General features: G+C 44.6%; 1 protein-coding gene across 2 annotated transcripts in view; it reads left to right on the forward strand.

Moving 5' to 3' along the window:
* The window catches only part of ARMH4 (armadillo like helical domain containing 4), a 114,445-nt gene that overhangs the window by 82,400 nt on the left and 10,691 nt on the right, over positions 1–21,354 (forward strand). For both annotated transcript variants that reach the window (XM_024223846.2, XM_026654267.1), the window contains exon 6: positions 19,411–19,442. In XM_024223846.2, coding sequence (XP_024079614.2) covers positions 19,411–19,442 — 32 coding nt within the window. The remainder of the gene's footprint in view (positions 1–19,410; positions 19,443–21,354) is intronic.

The raw sequence follows: 21,354 nt of genomic DNA on the forward strand, positions 1-21,354 counted from the left end.
CACTGGATTGGAGACCTTCGGGATTTCTTGGTGGGACGCAGACTGCTTGCTTCTAGCTCTGGAAGTTCTAAGATATTAGACTGTATAGTCATGGTATGCTTATGGATTGCAGAGCTTCTGTACTTTAGGGTACTAAAGCTTTTAAAAGTCTCTTGTTCCTTTCCCTGGTTATGTAGGACTCACGTTACTAAGGCTGACTTTACAGGTGGAGGGATAGAAAAAAAAAAATCTCTAATAGATCCCTAACTCCCCTTGAATTCCTGTCTAACTTCTTTAGATTCCTTTGAAAAATACAGCCATAGTGATAATGTGGTGTGACATCGGGTTTGTATCCTCACTAGTTTTGGATCCCCTGCAATTCACCTTTTATACCAGTGGTTCTCAACCAGGGATACGCGTACCCCTGAAGGTCTGCAGAAGTCTTCTAGGGGACACATCAACTCATCTAGTTTTACAACAGGCTACATAAAAAGCACTAGCGAAGTCAGTGCAAACTAAAATTTCATACAATGACTTGTTTATACTGCTCTATATACTGTTCACTGAAATGCAAGTACAATATTTATATTCAAATTGATTTATAACTATATGGTAACAATAAGAAATGTTTCAGTCATAGTGTGCTGTGACACTTTTGTATTTTTATGTCTGATTTTGTAAGCAAGTAGTTTCAGTGGTGAAACTTGGGGGTACACAAAAGAAATTAGACTCCTGAAAGGGGTACAGTAGTCTGGAAATGTTGAGAGCCACTGTTTTATTCAGCATCACATGTTCTTTCTATATGCTTTGCACTGGAACCCTTTGTTTGACGATTTCAAAGTGCTTTGCAGACGAAAATACCCTGTGGGGTGAGTAATGATTATACAGTTGGGAATCTCAGCTACAGAAGAGAGTTTGTGACTTCCTTGTGTTTGCATAGCAAGTCAGTGTCAGGAGTCAGGACTCATGGGTTCTTTCACTGGCTCTAAGTGTGTATTTTAGTAGATATTTATATTTGCAATGTTAACATAGGGAATGTTCAGCAATGTAATATCTGTTATGTACTAAATGTACAATGGGAATGTGAATATTTTCACAGTGCAATACAAATAATTCGCTAAAACAGACCAGATTCTCAGCTGGTATAAATCAGCAGGGCTCTAGGAGCTGGCCCAGTTTATGTCGGCTGAGAATCTATTTCCGTGTGCGCACTCTCGTAGGTGGTTCACATTTCAGTAAAGTAGTCTTGCATTTAGTTTCTCGGTGCATCTATTGCTTTGGTACATGGTGTGCTACCGTAAACCTTAATGATACAGCATATTAGTACCTAGTGCCCGTAGTCTGGAATGATGTGTGCTTGATGTACAACAAAAGTTGAGCTGGATCAGAAAACATACAGAAAATAGGTACTTTCTGATCTGTGTGTGTGGGAAAAAATCTGTTTGTTTTAAAAATCAGTAACCTAATCGGGGACTACAAACAAAAAAATGCCTTTATCCTAAACATATGGTTATTGGATGGTGACCTTACAGGTCAGAGTTAAGTGCCCTAATTGTGTAGTTCCGTACCTTAGCATGTTTGGATTTCTTTTAGCTCTAATCTTAATTTCCTGGGTTTGTAATGCTTATTTTAGGGGATAATGACAATATTCCTGTACTCTCTTTTATTCTTACGTCTTAAGAATGCTGATGAATACTCAACTTTAACTCCATTTTAATGTCTTCATCTCCAGACAAAACAAAGAGGTGGTGGTAGGATTGAACCTAGTTGGCAGGTTTCTCTTAGCGTCACAAAAGCAGCAAGTCTGCAGGAGGAATTGAAAAGAGGAACGGGCATCATCTTTGTCAATCAGCTCATGAAGGCTGTTCCATGCAGATAGGTCATGGGGGAGTGGGGAGGGGAATAGAAGGGCGGGGTGGGGAAGAGAAGCTCAAAGCTCAGAGAGGCTGTGGAAGAAGCAGACAGATGGGGTGACAAGGCTGACATCATATGTGGAGCAGCGGCGTGGCTAGGAATGGAAATTTGGATGGGCCCCAACTTTTGGGTGGTCGGGCAATGACAGACTGTGCCATCCGCTGGCCATGCCGGCTGGCTGTGCAGCCTGGCCGGGGCGGGGAGCGCTGATCCCTTCGGCTGCGCCCTGACTCTGCAGCGGCGGAAGAGAGGGAGCCGTTGCCTCGTTGCGGCGTATGGGCTGCTGCCCTTCAGCTGGGGGCTCGCGTCTCCTGCAGGCCGTACGGCCCCTGTGTGGGGTTGGCTCTGGTTGCACTGCAGGGGCACGAACAGGGGCTTGCCTGTGCACGGAGCTTGGCCCGGACTCTGTACCGAGTTGCCCAGCAAAGTGCATCCTCTCCAGGGAGCGCTGCAGAGAGACCAGCCTTGCCGTTGCCACTGGACGTGCAGGAGACGAGCCGTGCAGAGATGCTGCTGGCCAATGGGCAGCCCCTGAGCACCTGCTAGCTCAGCTTCTCCCCTGATGCCATGCCCTGTTCCTAGCCCTGGTGCCCCCAGACACAGGGCTTCACCCGCTGAGCTGGGTGTGCGCATGGGGCAGCTCAGAAAATGGCAAGGCAGAAGAGAGCGTAGCTTTCTCAAGGGCTGGCGCATAGCTCCATCCTGGATTTCTGGTGCCTGAGTGATTCTCCGGGCCGCTGTGCCAGCACCACACCCCTGCTCAGATTTGGGTGGGCCAGGATGCCACCCAACCCCACCTGTGGCCACGCCCCTGATGTGGAGTAGGCACTGGGCCATGTCATGAGAATACATTTAGATAAGTAGGATGGGGCATAGTTTTGTAGAAGGTGATGAGAAACTTGACCTTAATCTCATGGAGAAGGCAGTGCCAGCAGGAGGACTGATGTGGTCAGATCAATAGGCTAGGAAGGTGGTCTCAGCTGCTGCTTGCTGTATGAACTGGAGGAGGAAAGAGCAGGACTTAAATAGATTCTGTAGCTTCTTGATCTTAGGCCAGGTCTACACTACAAACATGCAGTGGTATAACTACGCTCCACACTCCTGAGCGATGTTGTTATCCCCACCGTGTCAATGGGAGAGCTTCCCTCACCGACCTAGCAACCGCCTCACAGGGAGGTGGATTCACTGCACTGATGGGGGAAGTACTCCAACCAGTGTAGTAGCGTCTTCACCAAAGCGCCACAGTGGCACAGCTGCAGTGCTGTATGTGAAGACAAGCCCTTAGATAATTTATGGTCCCCCATCACCTCGGTATCTGAACACCTCACTGTCTTTTCCCTCCGAAGGCCCTGGTGAGGCAAGGCAGTGTTGTTAGCCCCATTGGACAGGGAAGTGAGGCAGAAACAGACCGAGTGACTTGCCTAGGTCACTCAGGAAGCCTGTGGCATAGTAGGGAATAGACACCAGGTCTCTGGCTAGCACACCCTAACCATTAGACCACACTCTGTCTCTGGAGAGTTTGTAGTACTCTTTGATGGGCGATGAAGGCTTGGATGAGAGTTCTATCTGTGTGGCCAGAGAAAAGTTTGGCTCTCTAACATTAATAACAATGGTATTGTTCAGATATCTGTAAATATTAGATGGTTAATTAGAAGCTCACACTGTGAACATTTGTCTAAAAACTTAAACGATAACCATCCACTTGACATTTGTCTGTTCATCCAACCGTTCAACTCTGGTTTAACTGGGTATGGAGGGAAATAAACTTATAATTATCATCAAATGAAAATATTTTTCTATGCGGATTTTTTAAAACATGCTGCCTCCTAGCAAAATACCATTTTCTCTGTTGTTTATTTGGGTGATTAAGTACATTTTCATTTTTTGAAGGAAATTGATTTGACGTAGCATCTTGCCATTAGCTTGTCAAGCTGAGCAGATTGAAGAGAAGAGCATTTTTGTAAAATTGTCCTCTGTAGTCATTTGCCTCAGAGAAAGAGGTGATATCTGTAATGTAATAGGACAGATCCTTTTGTGTCTCTGGATTAGTTTAAAGTAATCTTTTTTATTTTCATCCTTTAAATATTCCTCTTTTGTTGGGAGAAAATAATATACTTGGAGATTTGTGTATGGCTCTGTGTATACAAGCGGAGGATGGGCGGGTGGGTGGGTGTGGAAGAAACAACTCTAGTACATTACAAAGTTTTGTGTGTGTAACAGAGATTTAAGAGCTGCATTAAAGAACACTAACAACCAGTTTTCTAACTGAAGACAAAGGCACTTTTACACATGTAACTAGTGCTTTGGGGATATGATGTCTCAGCTGTAGTAAATTGTGAATTATAAACTTAATGGGGGCAGGCTCTCTCATTCTGGCTAGAAGTGGGGAAATCATTTTGAATGACCAATACATTTAAACATTTTACACTTTGGTTTGCTTTGACCGTTGCTGGCCAATATTCTCTTGGTTTCCTTGTGCTCCCCCATCTGTCTGTCTCCATCTGTTGTCTCTTGTCTTATCCTTGGTCCCTGCTCCAAAGAGCTTACAATCCATCTTTTTATTCTGTGTCTGCACAGTGCCTAGCACAATGTGATCCTGGACCACGACCCAGGCTCCTAAGTACCATGGTAATACAAATAATCAATAATAAAAACTAATTAAATTGTCTTCAAAGTTGCACCTTCATTTCTGTGCCACAGGATTGTTTCCCATCCAAATTCATGTTGATGTGAATTGCAGGTAATGGCAACTGTTAGAACAAAATATTCTGATCTCCTAAAAATATTGAGTTAACCAGCAGTTTACTGACTTCTGAGAACAGTAACCAGTGTGCATTTCTTCCCGTATATTTCATGTAAAGAACTATAGATGTGACTATTGGTATAACTGCTTAATTGCAACCTGCAAGTACTCTGGGTAAAAAAAATATATATTATCTTTACATATTACAGTAGTGCATAGAGGTTCCAGCCTAGGATAGGGGACATGTGCCAGGTGCTGTGTACACACTCTGATGACGTCTACTCTTATAGTGGCATGTAGAATACAGGCACTACACATGTAGCTACACGCTGCAGTGAAAGGCAAGCTGCGTCCACACTTGTCACGGCAGTCTGTAGCTACATGCAGCAATGACAGGCTCCAGCAAGACATTGCTAACAATAGCAGTGTAGACGTGGGAGGCACTGCTGAAGTGTGCAGAGAGCCATGTAGGGTATATACTTTGGGGGTTCAGGCATGTAGGGCACTCTACTCGCTTTAGCAGTGTAGACGGTGAGGCACAGCTTTTTATACCCGTGCTAGCTGGGCGTGCAGTGTCAGTATTCTGCACTCTTCCATAAAGAGTCAAAGGAAGTATTATTATTCCCGTTTTACAGATAGAGAACTGAGGCACACAGAGAGTAAGTGACTCACCCAAGATCACATAGGAAGTCTGTGGCAGAGTCAGGTTGTCTGAGTCCCATTCCAGTTCCTTAAGACCATCCTTTACTCGTCTGTCCCCAAAGTCACTGTGTTTATGCTTATTAGCATCAAGAAGATGACACAGCTCTTGTCCAATGCCAAGCTTTGCGTTGTCCATCCTGTTCCTGGGATGAGCCATACTGCAAAGTGAAGCCGATAATGGTCTGTTTAAGTGATGCAGCTAGAGAGCAACATGTTGTACAGTCCAGAGCCTTGAAAGTCTCCCTAAAGGGAGCTGCAAATGAAGAATTGCTTTAGTTCCTTTGGGCCAGTTTTCATGGTCCAGGGGACTGGCAAAGGGGTGCGAGGCCTTTCACATCTAGGCCTCATTGTAAAATCCCAGAGTCATTATCTCATAGCTTTTTGATGGTTGCCTTTATGAAATGAGTCATGTTTCAGTCCAGCTCCTATCAGATGGTTGTCTACATTTAAGAACCACCTCCCTCATCACAACTGGTGCTAGTTGGCCCCTTAGTTGGCAGTCTTGGCAGAGAGGCCAAAGGTGTGAATGGGCTAGGGTTGCCAGTTTTGGTTGGATGTATTCCTGGAGGCTTCATTGCATAGCAGCCTTTAATTAAAGATTAATCTTTAATTCCTGGAGACTCCAGGACAATCCCGAACGGTTGGCAACCCTAGAATGGCCTTGTAGGTGTATCTCACCCTACTCCTGGAGAAGGCGTATCGCTTTGCACGCTAACCTTTTACTCCCCCATTTTGGGGCAGCCAAGTGCTTTCTTTGAGGCAGATGATTATCCCAGAATGCACTTAGCAATTTCACCCTTGCAGAAAGCGTAGCACTGCTTGCAGCCCTGTACAAGCATTTTCTAATTCCAAACAAATATCTTTTCGGCTTCTGGCTGGAAGCTTGGTGGATTTCCCTAGCCAAAGTCTTCTGGGGACTTGTGAAATGAGGGCACAGTATCAGTGGGCACAAAAATGAAGTATAGAAACAAACCTCATGACTAAAGCCTGGTTCAACCAGGCCCCATGATACCATAGGGTCTGGCTTGTGGACTTTATACCTATCTCAGGGGGAGAGATGCCAGCCCAGTATCAGACAAAGCTTAGGAAGTCAGTATGTTCCTGCAGAGTTTCTGAGGTCTGCCAGAGTTGTGCTGTGAGGCTTAAAAGCTACCTGGAAAGTTCCTGGATGGGTCTTCTTCAAACCCTAACGCATCCAGTACCGCTTATGCACTGCAGGGCTTTACCCCAAGTCGGGGGGCAGGGTTAAGAGATTCTATAGGATTGCAGGAGTAGCTGGTGCCAGGGACAGCCTGCAGAATTTAAAAGCTCTGAGTCCACTGATCAGTGAGTGAGCAGGGAAGTAAAGTGTGACATGTCTGAATGTGAAATAACTGGGCGTGGCTCAGAGCTGTCACCATGCGTAGCTAACAACATGTTGTATTGTCAGGATCTTAAGACGTCAGCCTCTGTACTTCCTGCCTGAGCTCCATTTTTAGGTTTTTTGCCTGATGCCCTAATTCACCAGAACGTGGGTGTTTTTAAACTTTAAAAGTCTTTGGATGCCTCTGACTATTGATATTCAACTGGGAAAATGAATGAGCTGATAGTATTTCAGTCCCTGAAGCTATGCCTCTTCCATTTTGTTTCATCTACTTCAGGAAGAAAAAGGGGGTTTGTATATTTGAACCCACAGAGGACTCAGTCCTGTCGTCCTATCCCAGGCAGAAATTTTATTCATTTCAGTGTTGGGTTTGAGTAAGGGCTGCAGGGTTGGACCCTAAATGACCTTTACCTATGGGCTGTGTTGAGCCTTTCAGAACTCTTGGTTTTGACACTATCTGCTACTATGGCTTTGGGGTATATACCTGGAGTTTTGGTGCTAGACTTTCAACACTGGCCTTTAAGATTGTGGCTGAGTGTTATTGAAGTGTGGGAGTTGCATGCACATTTAATTGTCAATGAAAAGCTTGTGAGCAGAATTTCAGATGTTGGTTTTGAAATCGTGGCCAGGTATAATAATCAGGGGTATAACTTGTCTGTCCTAGGACTGTAAAAATATAGTTATTTGGAGATGACAAATGTAAAAAATAAAAAAGGATAGAACAAGCACATTGTCAGTTTGGTTTCTATGCTATGTAAAGCATCAGGGGCACGTGAATGATGGAGGAGACTTCTGTTGCTGTGAGAGCCGGAATCAATTATTTATTAATCTTCACCAGAAGGTAACATCCTAGGATGGGAAATGCATTTTCTTAGTTGGGGAGGGGAGAGGAGGAAGGGAAAGTGAACAGAAATATTAATCTTTTTATCATTGCGTTGGAGTCGATAGTTAGGCAATTACAGTTATTACAATTATTAAATGTGGACAAAGCAGGAAGCCCAGAGGAATTACTTTCCAGAATTCTGAAGGGAGCAGCGAGGGAAGCCGGAAAAAGCCTTTGGCAAAGTGATTTGACGGTTCACTGTGGATGGAGTTAATACTGGAGGACTGGGGTGTAGCCAATGTACTGCAGATCAGATTTGGGATAACACAGAGGAGGGTTCATGAAACCAGGTCAGTGAATCTGAGTTCGTTTGGATGTGGAAAGTATTGGGAACAGTGAGAAACATGATTAAGGGCCACATATGAGGATTCGGGGGAGGAAATTATAATTAATGTGCTTAGGTTATTTTTATTTTCCTTGGGAGCGTCCTTCAGGCCTCTGTCTGAGCCTTACTTTACCCCACTTTAACCCTACCCTCAAGGCCATATATTGCAGTCATCATCTTTTCTGGCAGAATGAGGCTCGATAAGACTTTTCAGACTTTCATTCTCCACAGTTGGTGATAGGCATTGACTCATGTGAAGTACCCGTTTTCCAGAGCTTGTATGCATTGCTTACATTCGGAGAGATAGGCCAAGGTCCTTAAAGGTATTTAGGACCCTAACTCCCCCTGATTTCAATGAGTTAGGCACCTAAATACTATTTAGGATCTGGGCCCTACAGATTAAGGGCCGTTCGCGTTAATGGAGCTTCGTCAGCGTTAATGGAGTTATGCGGATTTACACCAGCTAAGAATCTGGCTCCAAGAAGGTCTGAGTGTTACTGATAGATGGCACTAAAAGAGAGGACATAACTTTTGCTGGATTTCAGGAAGCCTTTTGTTTCATATCATGCAGTTCCTTACAAAGTAAGAGAACATATCGCAGACAAAGGGTTTGCTGAGTGAATGGAGTAGAGGACATTTTGCACCTTGCAGAATGGGGATCATTAAAATTAAATCTGAGCACAGAAGGCTGTTGAAAAGGGCAGAAGGACTGTGTTTATTTACAGTGTTTTATTATATCTGACCAATGGAAAGTTTAAACTCATTTTAGAAAGGAAGGGAAGGAGACAACTGTTAAGGCAGTGAGAGTTGGGTTGTCTCGCTGGGGTTTATAATTAGAATTGGGGCCCTAAAGATGATCAAAAAACCCCAAACATGTTAAAATCAATCAGCTTGATTCGGTCCCTGGGTTTGGGCAAAATGAACTCGTCTGAATTTCTGCCCAAGCTCAAATGCCATCAGTTTGGGAGTGTTTCCCTCCCCACGTATACCTCTCTGTGGCTGCACGGGGCAAGCAGACTGCAAATCACACTGTGATTCTGTGGCAGAAATTTAGACTTCCTGGACCACGCCATCCCTGGTATAACTCAGCTAGAAGTCAAAGTAGTAGTAATAATATCTTCGAGATCAATCTATTTTAATCTGGAATGACTAATTCTTTGTGTGTGCGTGTGAGAGAGACACACACACACTTCAGGGTGCAATCCAGACCAGCGAGGGGCTGTGTCACCACTTGACCTGCAACCTGGGGTGCCTCACAATGCTTTGCTGCTGTAGCTCCCAACCTGGACTCATCCCAAATAGCCATACAGCATACACTCTGAGTGTCTGTATAGCCACACCCTTAGGCCAGCAACTCTGTCCCCAGCAGCACACCAGCCACACTTGGGCTTTCAGCAGCATTGGTTACTACATGCAGGGTCACCCCAACACATTTCCAATCCTGGATTCTCTCCACCCCCACACAAATGTGTTCCGCACTGCGCAGCCCTCTCCTAGACAGTCCAGATATATTGGGTCTGTTGCCCCTCTACAGTTTGCCATTTAAATGGAGTTACCCACACAGCACTGGATTAGTTTTGATAAAAGAATAAAACAAGTGTATTTAACTACAAAGAGATTTTTACGTGAGTACCAGTAATGAGGCATTAAAGTCAGAAATGGCTACAAGAAAAATAAAGGGAAAACATTTTCTAAACTTAACATACTAGACTTGATTCAAGGTACAGCTCACACCATATGCTTCCAGCAACAGGGCTGACCAAATTCGAGGTCAGGATCTTCTCCCAACGTCCAGAGGCTGTTTCTTTTGTCTTAAGTGAAAAAGAGAGATGAGTAGAGAGAGAGAACTTGGGGTGTTCTTTGTCTTACCTTTATAGTCCAGCCTCCCTTTGAGTTGCATTCCTCAAAGCAAAGTTTATTCAAATAATAAAGAAGGCAGCATGGTGTCTGGTGGTGAAAGATGTTCCATGCTGTTTCTTCTCACTTCTGTTTGCTGAAATGCAAATTTTCTGTGTCTCCTGTCTTCCCCCCTCGCTGTCCGAGGACTTTGTTTACAATTTATATTACACACGTTCCTTTGTTTAAGACCTGCTTGACCAGTCCTGCCTAATTGATGGTAGTGGGGTTGAACATATGCCACCAACATCATTTAGAGGGAATTTTTAACTTTATATATAATATTGCTACACACATTTCATCATATTAGTGACCAGTGACATGTTAGTTTTCAAATGATACCTCACAGGGCATATTTTGTACAAAAGTTATTACAATAGTGTGTCGGGTGTGAATACAGGGGTGCATTCAGTCACCGTGTGTGTGTGAACTATATTTACCCACTTTCATTCTTATGGTTGGTATTTATAGCCACGCCACATGCCCTATTGAGATGCATGTACTTCAAAAAGAGAAAAAAAGTGGGGAACTGTTCCACATTTCACCTCCCCAAATTCTCGGGACTCCACAGAGATTGAAGATGGTATGATCCAGAATATGCTGTCATACAATGTTTGAAGGGATTAGGAAGACTAAGTAGCAGTCATCATTTGTCACTTTATGTAAGGTACATTTAGTGCTTTTTTCCCCCAAGGCCTAGGGCTCAACTAAACAGTCCTCTCCTTTCCCCAGCCACCCCCCTTCCCCTGTAAGTTATTTTTGACAAAGTGTCTCAAAAGCACCACTTTCAAGGGCTCTCCACTTTCATCCCGGAGCACTTAACAGGCGGTTAGATGTGATTCCTCTGGAGAGGGAGTGTAATAGGAGCAGACTCACCTCTGCGGCACCTCCTGCTGGTGACTTCTGGGAATTAGCTCTTCCAGCATCCTGGAGCGCCCTCTGCAGGCTGGTGATCCACCTGTCCTCTTCTTCAGGGTTCCCGTGTTCCTCCCAGGACCCCAGTGCCCCTTGCTCTGGGTGCTGCCCCCTGGCAGTACCCACACACTAGGTCTCCCCTCCCAGGGGAACCCCCACCCACTATCCCCACCTTGCCTTAGCACTAGGCCACTGCCAGTCACCAACTACCCCTCGCTCCCTGGGGCAGACTGCAGTATAGGCCACTCATCACTGGCAAGGGGGGTTTGGACCTGCTGCCTTGGCCTAGCCCTGGGCTGCCCTCTGCAACCCCCAGTACCCCTTGGCCTTCCGCTAGGCCGCAGCCTGGGGCTATCCAGGCTGGAGCTCCTCAGCCTGTCCCCAGCCCTGCTCCACTCCGGTACGCTGTCTCTAGCTTGCTGCAGCCAGGCCCTTCTCTCTCTGCACTCAGAGAGAGACTGCTGAGTGTCTGGCTGCCCTGGCCTTTATACGGCCATCTGAGTCTGTTTGGGGCGTGGCCCCAGCTGCAGCCACTTCCCCCAATCAGCTCAGCCTAAAAGCTGCTTTCTCCAGCCACAGCCCCCTCTGGACCGGAGCGGGGTTACCACCCCGCTACAGGGAGGTATTTGGCATGTGCTTTGTTTGGTATTGTTGGGGGAGCAAAGTGGTTGCAAGAATTTTCTGCTAAATAGAGCCCACTGTGAGCCTGAGGCTCCTTTTACTTACCCCACCCTGAACCAGGAGCAGTCCCACAGAAGCCACTGGGGTAGAGCCAGCGAAAGAGAGAGGTGAATCGGGACCTGTGGGTAGAATTGAGAAATGGTGCATCCTTTTATATAGTACAAAAGCATCTGCCTCAGTTAAATCCCTGTACGCTAACTTGGACTCTGATCCAACAATCCATTGAAATCAATAGAAAAACTTACATTAACTTCAGTGGGCTTTGGATCAGGCCATTAGACACTCTAAGCCCTACTGACACCTGCTCCACTGACGTCTAACTGGGACACTTGCACAGCATGGAACTGGAACTTAGACTTTCTTCTGGCTCCTAGGTTTGCAAATTACACCTACTTAGACACAGGAGTAGAGCCAGTGTAATTACGACCAAGGGAGTGTGTAAGAGGAGCTAACATCGACCACCAAGCGTGTCACTTCTGAGTATGGTCCATTATCTTTAAAACATCCATTCTAGAAAGGAAGAATTGACAGTATTGCCTCAGTTCGCTGGTATAGAATTAATTGCCTCTCTCTGGACACACAACAGAATTTAAAATTGACCCTAATTGATTAAGCAGGATCATGTCAGTAGTCCTGAATCATTAGCACTAGCGAATGGTGTAGGGTACCAGCTGCAGTATGTACTCTGGCTTAGGAAGAAAGGTGATAGAGCTGTAGTTCAGACTGTCTGCAAATGTGGTCAATAGTTCAAACATCATTTATTTTTTTTGTACAGAGCTTTCACTATTGGCACCTTCCATTGAATAATTCATGTGGGATGTACGTTGCCAGAGAGTCTCTTCAAAAACTAAGTCAGAGTTCGCTTCCAAAGCTCCTTTTCTCTTCTGTGTTGTAAATCATATCTAATCTCTCCTGTCTATAAAGAGAGGCGATCAAAATATCCTTGAATTTAGATCAATGACGTCTTTATCAGAGCTAAGTCTGTTTCAGTGGATTTATCCAAGGTTCTTAGCTTTCCCAAAGCTTGTTACATTTTTATTCGAATCAACAGAACAAGACTTTCAATCTGTAGTACTTGTTTGGGCCACATCTCCATAGTATCTGAGCACTTCACAATTCATAATGTATTTACCCTCACAGCATCCCTGTGAAGTAGAGTATTGCTATTATTCCCATTGTACAGATGGGAAACCAAGGCACAGAGAGATTAAATGACTTGCCCAAGGTCACACAGGAAGGCTGTCATGGAACAGGGGATCCAACTCAGGTCTCCCAAGTCCTAGGCCAATGCCCTAACCACTGGACGACCATCTGTGTGTACCTTGTAAGCAGTGGACAAAAGCATCTGCCAATATTTGTTTGAATGTGCAAACAAATTTTGATTCAGTATTGTTCGTGACACTTCATGTGCTTGTTGGATCAAGTTAACCCATGCAGCAGGCCAGCACAAGACTAACGTGCTGCCATGTCCCATGCTAACTGCTGCCATGTCAAAATAGGCCTTGAAAGTGGAATTTTAGTGTTGTCTAGGCCTTGAACAGGGCAAAATTTCACTTTCTGCATATTTTCAAGTGCCCTGACTTTACTAGCACAAATACTGGTGGGATGTGAATGATTAGCTCGAATGAGCAAATATTTGTGAAAAACCAGTTTTGAAATTCTCACTGTGTTGATCAGACATAAGTTACACACAGTTCTGCTCCCTGATTGGATGGCTTGCCATATATCACTAACCCACACTGCTCAAACTGTGACTATTACAGTCAGACGTGCAAGTCAAAATCAATGCTTTCTTGGGTAGTTACCTTAGTTACACATAAATTACATATTTCAGAGTGGTAGCTGTGTTAGTCTGTATCAGCAAAAACAACGAGGAGTCCTTGTGGCACCTTATTTTAATGACAGTTCCATAAAATACATTATATAAATTACTGTGAAAATTATAAATTATACCTGGAAATCTCATTGCTGGCCTAACTCTACTCCCACTGAAGTCAATGGTTCAGACTCCCCGTTGAGTTTGGCCGACACTGTGAGCTTCTGAGAATCCCTCACTTGCATGTTTAATTCTAATATGCTCAGTTTGAGTAATCTAAAGACAAAGAATTATTCAGTGCAGAAATTAGTAAATGCAATCCATCCAAGTGTTGCAATCTGTTCAGACATTTTGTGAGCAGGAGTTAGACAAAACTAGTTTAATAAATTGTCAGAAATTATTTGCTAATCTCTAAAAGATTTAAATGACAGTCACTAGTGTTCTCAAGGTAGAGTTCATTTTCATGTGAAGATATTATCTTTAAGGTTCCCCTTTTAAGATCAGGACAGAATACTAATATTTTATTAATAATTATGTATAATAGAGGCTATATTCACATATATAATCAATGGTAGCTAAACAAACTGCACCTGCTGTAAGAATAGTTCTCAGTCTTACTTTCCATATTTGTGTATTCAAAATAATTGGACAGTACATGCTTTTTTAATCACAACAGTTCTGTCATTTTCCCCTTTAGTGCTAAAATTAGTTTTATGTATTGGATCACAATAAAATCAATACTTTGTAATTCACTATAATCCACAAGTTAATGACAGGAAATTACTTTGAAAATCCCAGTTAGTGAAAGGGCAAGGACAACAAGTGTTACTGATGTAATAGCAAATAAACTGTCCTAGGGCATCACCACATATTCACATGCTGTTCAGTTCAAAAACTCTGTGCACGCCGGTGGACTTCATGGTCTCCAGAGTCTGAAGTCAGCTCATCTACATGGGACTGTAGAGGCCTTTTGCTGGGCCACTTTATTATTAGTAACTTGAACACATACTTAAATATATTGCTGAACTGGGGCCTATTTTAACAACAAATGGTCAGTGCATAAGGCAAATAGTGGTCCATGTCTCAACGTACGTGTGTCCTAGAAGACATCCTAGTATTGTTTTGAAGAGTGAGAGAATGAAGCAAGCTTTAATATTCTTTGAAAGTAGGGATTAGAATGTTATACTATCCTCTCCCCAGTGGAAGTATCAGCCTCCTATATAAGAATTGTTAAAAATATTCTTACATTAATTGCTGCTTTAGAGATGCTCAATTGTTGTTCTTTTACAAGGAAGTAGGTCATTCTATTCATGAGATTCCTACTGCAATGTAATTATTGTGAAAAACAGATAACAAATGGGTTTTGTGTTTAACTTGAATTAAGGCAAATTTAGCATAATTAAAGCTCTAACAAGCTATATTTATGTGTATATATCTACGACTTCCAGCTAAATCTTCAAAATGTGCATTGAATTTTATTTTGGACCTATAACTATTCCAATACAAGTTTGAGAATTCATCAGACTCTTACTGCATCTAGCATAGGAAACGGGAATGGACAAATAATAGTTTAGTTAATTAAGAAGCTCAGTTCTTTTATTACTTTATGCAACTTTAGCAGAATTTACTTGAAGATTTGCCATATTTTTTTCAATATTTTTGTTTTTTAAATAGAATTTCCCCATGCAATGGCGTTGGTCAGATATCACCTGCTTTCTCTTTCATTTTCTGTTCAGTGAAATAGAAGGAGGTGTCACAGGATCACGCCTCTCAGCGGCTTGACAGCCACAGCTGGGCCACTCCTTCAGCGGCTAGTGGAGGGACCCAGGCCCGGCCACTACTCCAGGCCCCAGCCCAAGGACCCTACAAACAGCAGCTTCCTGCTGCGTCTTCCTTCCTGCTCACTGTCTCTATTCCCTGGGCCACTTCCCTGCAGCCTCAATTCCTTATGCTCCTGCCTCCAGCTCCTTTGTCCTCTTCCCAGGGCCTCGACCCTGTAAGTCCTGGCAGTCTGTCAGGAGCTCTCCCTAGCTCCCCCGGTCCCTGCTAGCACCTGCCCTTCCCCAGGTGCTGGTCTCTCTGTAGCCCTCTAGGAAGCCAGTCTTCTCCCTAGGGCTCCCTGCAGCAGACTAACTCCCTCTGGTCTGCAGCTTTCTTTTATATGGGCCGACTGGGCCCTGATTGGCTGGTCCAGCCACTGCCCTAATTGTCTGCAGCCGCCACCCTAATTGACTGTTTCCCCTGCAGCCCCTTCTTTGGCTGCCTGCTGGTCAGCCTCCCTTGGCTGGCTTTAACCCTCTCAGGGCCAGTGCGGGGCACATGAGGCAACAGAGTAGTATTTCTCCTTGACATGCAAGTGAAAGTTACACTTTAGTTTTACCTGTAGTAGCACAATGCAGGGAGTATAGACCTATGTTTTTCTCTCCGTATTTCCCTTGCTTAACTTAATATTCAAAAGGGAATCCAATTCAAAGCAAGCACTTCTTAAAGGCTGTTGAAGACCCATGAATGGGGCTGGAGAAGAAGGCATCTGTGTGTGTGGGGGGGTGTGCGTGTAAGTCACAGGGTGTATTTGCTTCTGCTCCAGCCCACTGGCATAAGTTAGAACAGTTCAGTTAGATCCTGTATATGCCTCTTCCTGATCGAAACAACAGTGTGACTGTGTACTTGTCGATTGCCACATTTCTTCCATGGGTGCTTTTCAAAGTGTGTGTGTGAGACTGTGTACCCTGTATTTGTTTAGGTATGGAAGATGCAAAACAGAAGGTATTGTTGATTATTAAAGGGGCACTATCCAAATTGATCCAAACCTTTAAAATTGGCTTCGTTTGGTTTAGTAATCATGACAGGGTTTGGACTGGATCTTATTTCTTCCCACTCAGTTTGTTTATCCCTATTTTTATCTGACAGATTTAAAGGCCATTCACTCTTGTCCCCATTGCTATGCCCTCTCACCCACCCATGTAGGCCTGGCACAAACAATGAAAGAAAACAGAAGTTAACAAATGACTAAGCATGAATTCATATGCTAGTAAATGTTAGTAAACAAGGCTGCAGCTGCAAAGTCATCACACATGACCCTTAATATTTCTTTATCTACTACCTGCTGGTTATTTACAAGGCCACGTGTGAATTTCATGCTTTGTCCATTGTTAACCTCTGTTTTGTTACATCTGTTTTCTTTGTTAATGCAAGGCCTATAACCCATAACATTTTGATGCTCTAAGCCTCCTTAGACTGTCTTGTAAAAGTACTTTCAGTGGCGCTCTTTTAATATGCCAACAGGCACTCTTTAATACTGCAAGTGAAATCTTTGAAGTGATGCCCTATAGGGATGTATCCTTTATAAATCAGGTATCTCTCCATGAAGGAAATGTGTCAGATTACATTTGGGATCTAATGTAGCTTGGGGAAAGTATTACCTGAAAGAACACCCATCCATCCAAAATTATGAACAGTTCTAATCTCTTCCACAGTGAAAAGTGGATCCTTGACTACTGTTTAAAACATAATCACTGTACATTGATAAAACTGTTTTTCACTAGTCCACTGCCTCTTACCTATGAGAGAGACATCCATACAAAACGATGGCAGATGTCCCAAAGGTTAAGTATTTTGTCTTCAATGCCCTGTGGCTGCCCTGTGGCTGAATCTAGCAGTGCCAGTAGAATTAATAAATGGTGCTCCCACTGTTAATCATTTTCAGTTCTTTGCGATTATCTTGATGTTTAACTCCATAGTGCATGACACGAAGCAGGGTTTAATTCTTTGGTATGACATGAGTTATCTTAACTCTGAAACTCTCAGCTAGTGATAGCATGAACTTGCAATGCAATTGTAACTAAACCAGAAATCCCTTGGGAGGATACTCCCAGTTCCAATAAAGTCCCATGACTGACCTAATGAAGCCCCAGACTGGTGTATTGCTCCACGTGGGACTGCATGTACTCCATTCCCTAGGAAAGAGTGTAACAAAAGTCACAAATCCAGCTGCCATAGCAATGAACCTACAAGGGGACAGCTCGTCTAGGAGTCACCAAACAGACCAGTGCTGGTGCAGCACCATGGAGAGCTCCTTGGATGTCCCTTTGCCACACAGCAGTAGAAGTCTGCAAAGTCTTTTGAGTCCTCTCACCAGCACACAGCATTCCCGCAGCTGCTAGTTCAGGGCCTTCAGTGGTAGCAAGAGCAGACTGTCTAGTGTAGAATGTTCACCAGTGGCCACAGGTGTTTTAACCACCATGTCTTCTAGGCTTACTCTGAGCAATGGTAAGTAATACAGTGCTGAATGCACCAGTAACTGGTCTCCACTCGTGCTCCCACCATTTCTGCGATCAGTAGAATTGAAGTAGTGGGTACAACAGTGGGAAATATTGGGGGAGAGGGAAGGACACTGGAGCAGGCCCCTTCCCTAAGGGGCCACATTTTAAGAGCTGTGTGCACCAGATAGTCCTGCATAACCCTGCATGACCTTCCTGTAATTGGATAGAAACAGGAAATTATCTAGTTTGTGCATGTACAGATGACTTGCATTTGCAAATGTGAGCAGCTGGCTCAGAAAATAGCTTCCCTTTAGTCTGATAGGTGGGTCTTTGGTGAATCCAACCTTCCTGGGGCTGAGACTTGAACTGGGGGCACGAGGGTCTGAAATCAGTAGCTCTGGTATTTCAGCCAAAGGCGAGTATCTAACTCATGTCACTAGTGGCTGCACCCCTATCTGCTTTACCGGTTTCTTGTCACAAGAGGGCTCAGCAACCTCCATTTGTTGCCAGTGAACATGCTGGGAGCACAATTTCAATCCAGTAGAAAGCTGAAGAAACTTCTCTATGGTGTCTTGAATTAAGTCAGTCCCAGGAGCAATGCAGTAGCCAGAGGACTGGTGCTGAGCACTCCTCATGCATCTCACACATTCCTTCTACAGCAGTTGTGCAGTATTGATGAGTTTCTCAGCAGTCCCTAGATAGGAGGGGATTTCTTTTTTTGTAACAGGGACCTGGAGTAGAGACTAACTGATATGAGCATCTGAAAGGCAGAATAAAACTTGTGGAGAACAGGAATAATAGACCATTCAGAGAGACTGTTTTCAACATGTGCTTTTCAAACATGGATTCCCCTGTATTGTTAGAAGGCAGGGCCAGTTTTGTTTGCCAAGGGTGGCCAAGACTGTGACTTTGACTAGATTCTGTTTTTGAATGACGCTCTTGGTTATTTATTATTACTTTTTAATAATAATAATAATTAATAATGAATAATGACTTATGTAGCATCGCAAACATACACAACGCTTGGCAAAATCTTACAGAGTAAGACACATTTCCTGTTCTGCAGACTCTTCAATCTAAGGGACAAATTGTGCCCTTTCTCCTTTGGATGTGTGCAGAGTTGTAGGGCCTGAGCAGATTTCTCCAGGGCAGATGCCGGCACTCTGCCTCAGGGACTGCTGGGGGAGGATGCTGAATAGTGCTCCTGAAACCAGCCGGTGAAAGGTGTAGCGTATGTCCCTTCCAGCACCAGAGGCCAGCAGGTGGGCAGTGGGGACTCAGACCTGTCTTCACTCTCACCACAGTACTCAGGGGATGCTAGGTCAACATCCTGCCTTGATCACACATAGCTGGAGTAAGAAGACCCTTGAAATGCTCTCCCATTCTAGTGCACCCACTCTGGACAAGCCAGAATGCAGCCCTATGCATAAGAGCTGTCTGTGAACCCAATGGGGAAAGGAGTTGTCAGTCTCCAAGATAAACGTACCCTTTTACAGAGAAAAGAATCCTTCTGAATGGGAGAGTTCAACAGAAGCAGACAGCCACACTGCCTGGAGAATCTACAATCGACCACTCACCACCAGATTTTTCCCCATTGCAAACTCTATACACATGCTGGGATGAGGGAACCGAACGTGGAACATTAATCTTTATCTTCTTTTCTTTTTCCCTCTTGAGTCCAGTGAGGCCCGGATCATGCAAAACGATGCCAGTTCATCTCCCATCAAGCAGAATTTGTTAAAGTTTCTTTTCTGGCTGATTTGCTGCATTCTGTCTACTTAATAACTGAGAAAATATGAAACCTAATGAAAACCTTTTCCATCTGTCAAGTTTATTGTGGCTATTTGTAAACAGCATTGTTACTTATGTTATATTACTTAGATACAAATTATGACTGCAATTCATATATTTTTTTCTTCCTTATTTTTTAGTGAGAAGCTGGATGGAAAAGCTAAAAGATAAGGTAGGAAGCTCTTTATTTCCCTTGATTTTAAAGACAATTAAATTTGGACTTTTGGAAAAAAGAAGTCTAGACTGGTGAAGTTATTTTGGGGGAGTTCTATGGGTCACTGAGATCTGGCTGCATAGCTTCTCTTTCCTCTCCTTCCATTTCCTGGTTCATGAGAGGGAGGGAGCAGTTCTCTTTCCATTCCTGGCTGCTGGAAAGGCTGAAATCCTTTTTCTCCCTCTTTCCTTCTTGTGTCCCTGGAGGCCTGGGAAGGGTTCTCAGTAGCTCTGCTCTGTGGGAGTAGCACTGCCCTCAGGCAGGGAGAGTGCCTGTGCCTAGTGCTGTTTGCTCTACCGAAGATTGAGATGACGTACCCCTATGAAGATGCACTTCTAAAGCATAGGGGGAGTGTGACTGTTTTTAGGATATGATAGTTTGTGTTCCCTTGTCCGAGTGCAGCACCCTTCCTTGGTACCACTCACGTGCCTGTTCTAAACCCCTGTCCTTCGGATTGCTGCCCGACCTTCCTCCCCTCTCCCTTCCGGCCTGACCTCCGCTGTGAATCCCGCTCCCAGCACAGTGTCAGGGTGCGTCTATACTGTGTCTACACCCGCAGCTGGCTCAGGCTGCGGGGCTGTTTTATTGCAGTGTAGACTTATGGGCCTGGGCTGCAGCCAGAGCTCTGGACCCCTCCCACCTCAGAGGGTCCCAGAGCCCAGGCTCCGGCCTGAGCCAGGATGTCTACACAGCAATGAAACAGCCCCGCAGCCTGAGCCCTATGAGCTCGAGTCAGCTGGCCCGGGCCAGACGCGGGTGTCTAATTGCAACGTAGACACACGCAGAGAGAGAGCGCGCGGGAGAGAGAGTTGTTGGTGGACTCAGGGAGGACCTCTTTCCACCAACTGCAGGGTGGGACTCAAACAGCTTCTCAGACATTGCCCAGGGAGAAATACAAATTTCGTAACGTTGTGAAGCGATTGCAATGTTATTTCAGTCACAACAAAGAAACGGAAACCAAAGAAGAATAAATCAGGTGGCCCCTGGGCTTTAAAACACATTTTGTGACTCACTAGGGCTTAGAATCCCTTTTGGCAAGACTAGAATGAAAGCTCTCAGGGCCTGGACCAATGATCAGAAGGGGAAAACAACACTGATCCCTGAGTCCCAGCAGTTCCACTCACCCCCACCCAGCACCACCTACCCGAGCCCATCAATGTAATGGGGGAGAAGGGATCAGGATAGCGGTTTTCCTGGAATGGTGTGTGTGAGGGGATTAAGGTGAGTTTCTACCTGTCCTGTGTTGAGGTGCTTGTCTGCCTGTACTAGCGAGGAGGTCCAGTGTGGGGCTTTTAGCAAAGCATCTTAGCCTAGGACTCAGCCAGTCCACCCCAAGACACTCATAATGGAAGTGGGGAGGGGGGGGGAGGGAGAAAACCATCTTCATGATGAAAACAAAGACCAAGATTGATTGTCCTGACTGACTGTGGCATGCACACAAATGTGTCGCCTGCTAATGCCAAAGCTACCCCAGTACATTGCACTGACTTGGTGTCATTTTTCTTCTCACCGAGTGTATATCTTTCCTTTTTCTCCTCCTGGCACTTCCCTCTCCAGCTTTTTCCTTTCCCTGTTGCAGACGCCTGTGCGCTTTGCAATTTCAAATTGGAATTGCTCTGTTCTTTATAATATCGATTGAGCCTGTTGCAAGGCTGGTGCCATATTTCATTACTGTGCCCCCACCCAGGCTTTACTGCTGTTGTTCCAGTGTAAAAAAAAATCGGTTAGCATCCATATTACGGCGGGATTTGCCTCAGATTCACAGACATACATTCAGATTCACACATACAGAATGGGAAGAGACTGTCTAGGAAGGAGTACGACAGAAAGGGATCTAGGGGTTATAGTGGACCACAAGCTAAATATGAGT

The sequence above is a fragment of the Terrapene carolina genome, unplaced genomic scaffold (genome assembly GCF_002925995.2).
Source record: "Terrapene carolina triunguis isolate 2854851 unplaced genomic scaffold, T_m_triunguis-2.0 Scaffold189, whole genome shotgun sequence".
Classification (NCBI taxonomy): domain Eukaryota; kingdom Metazoa; phylum Chordata; order Testudines; family Emydidae; genus Terrapene; species Terrapene triunguis.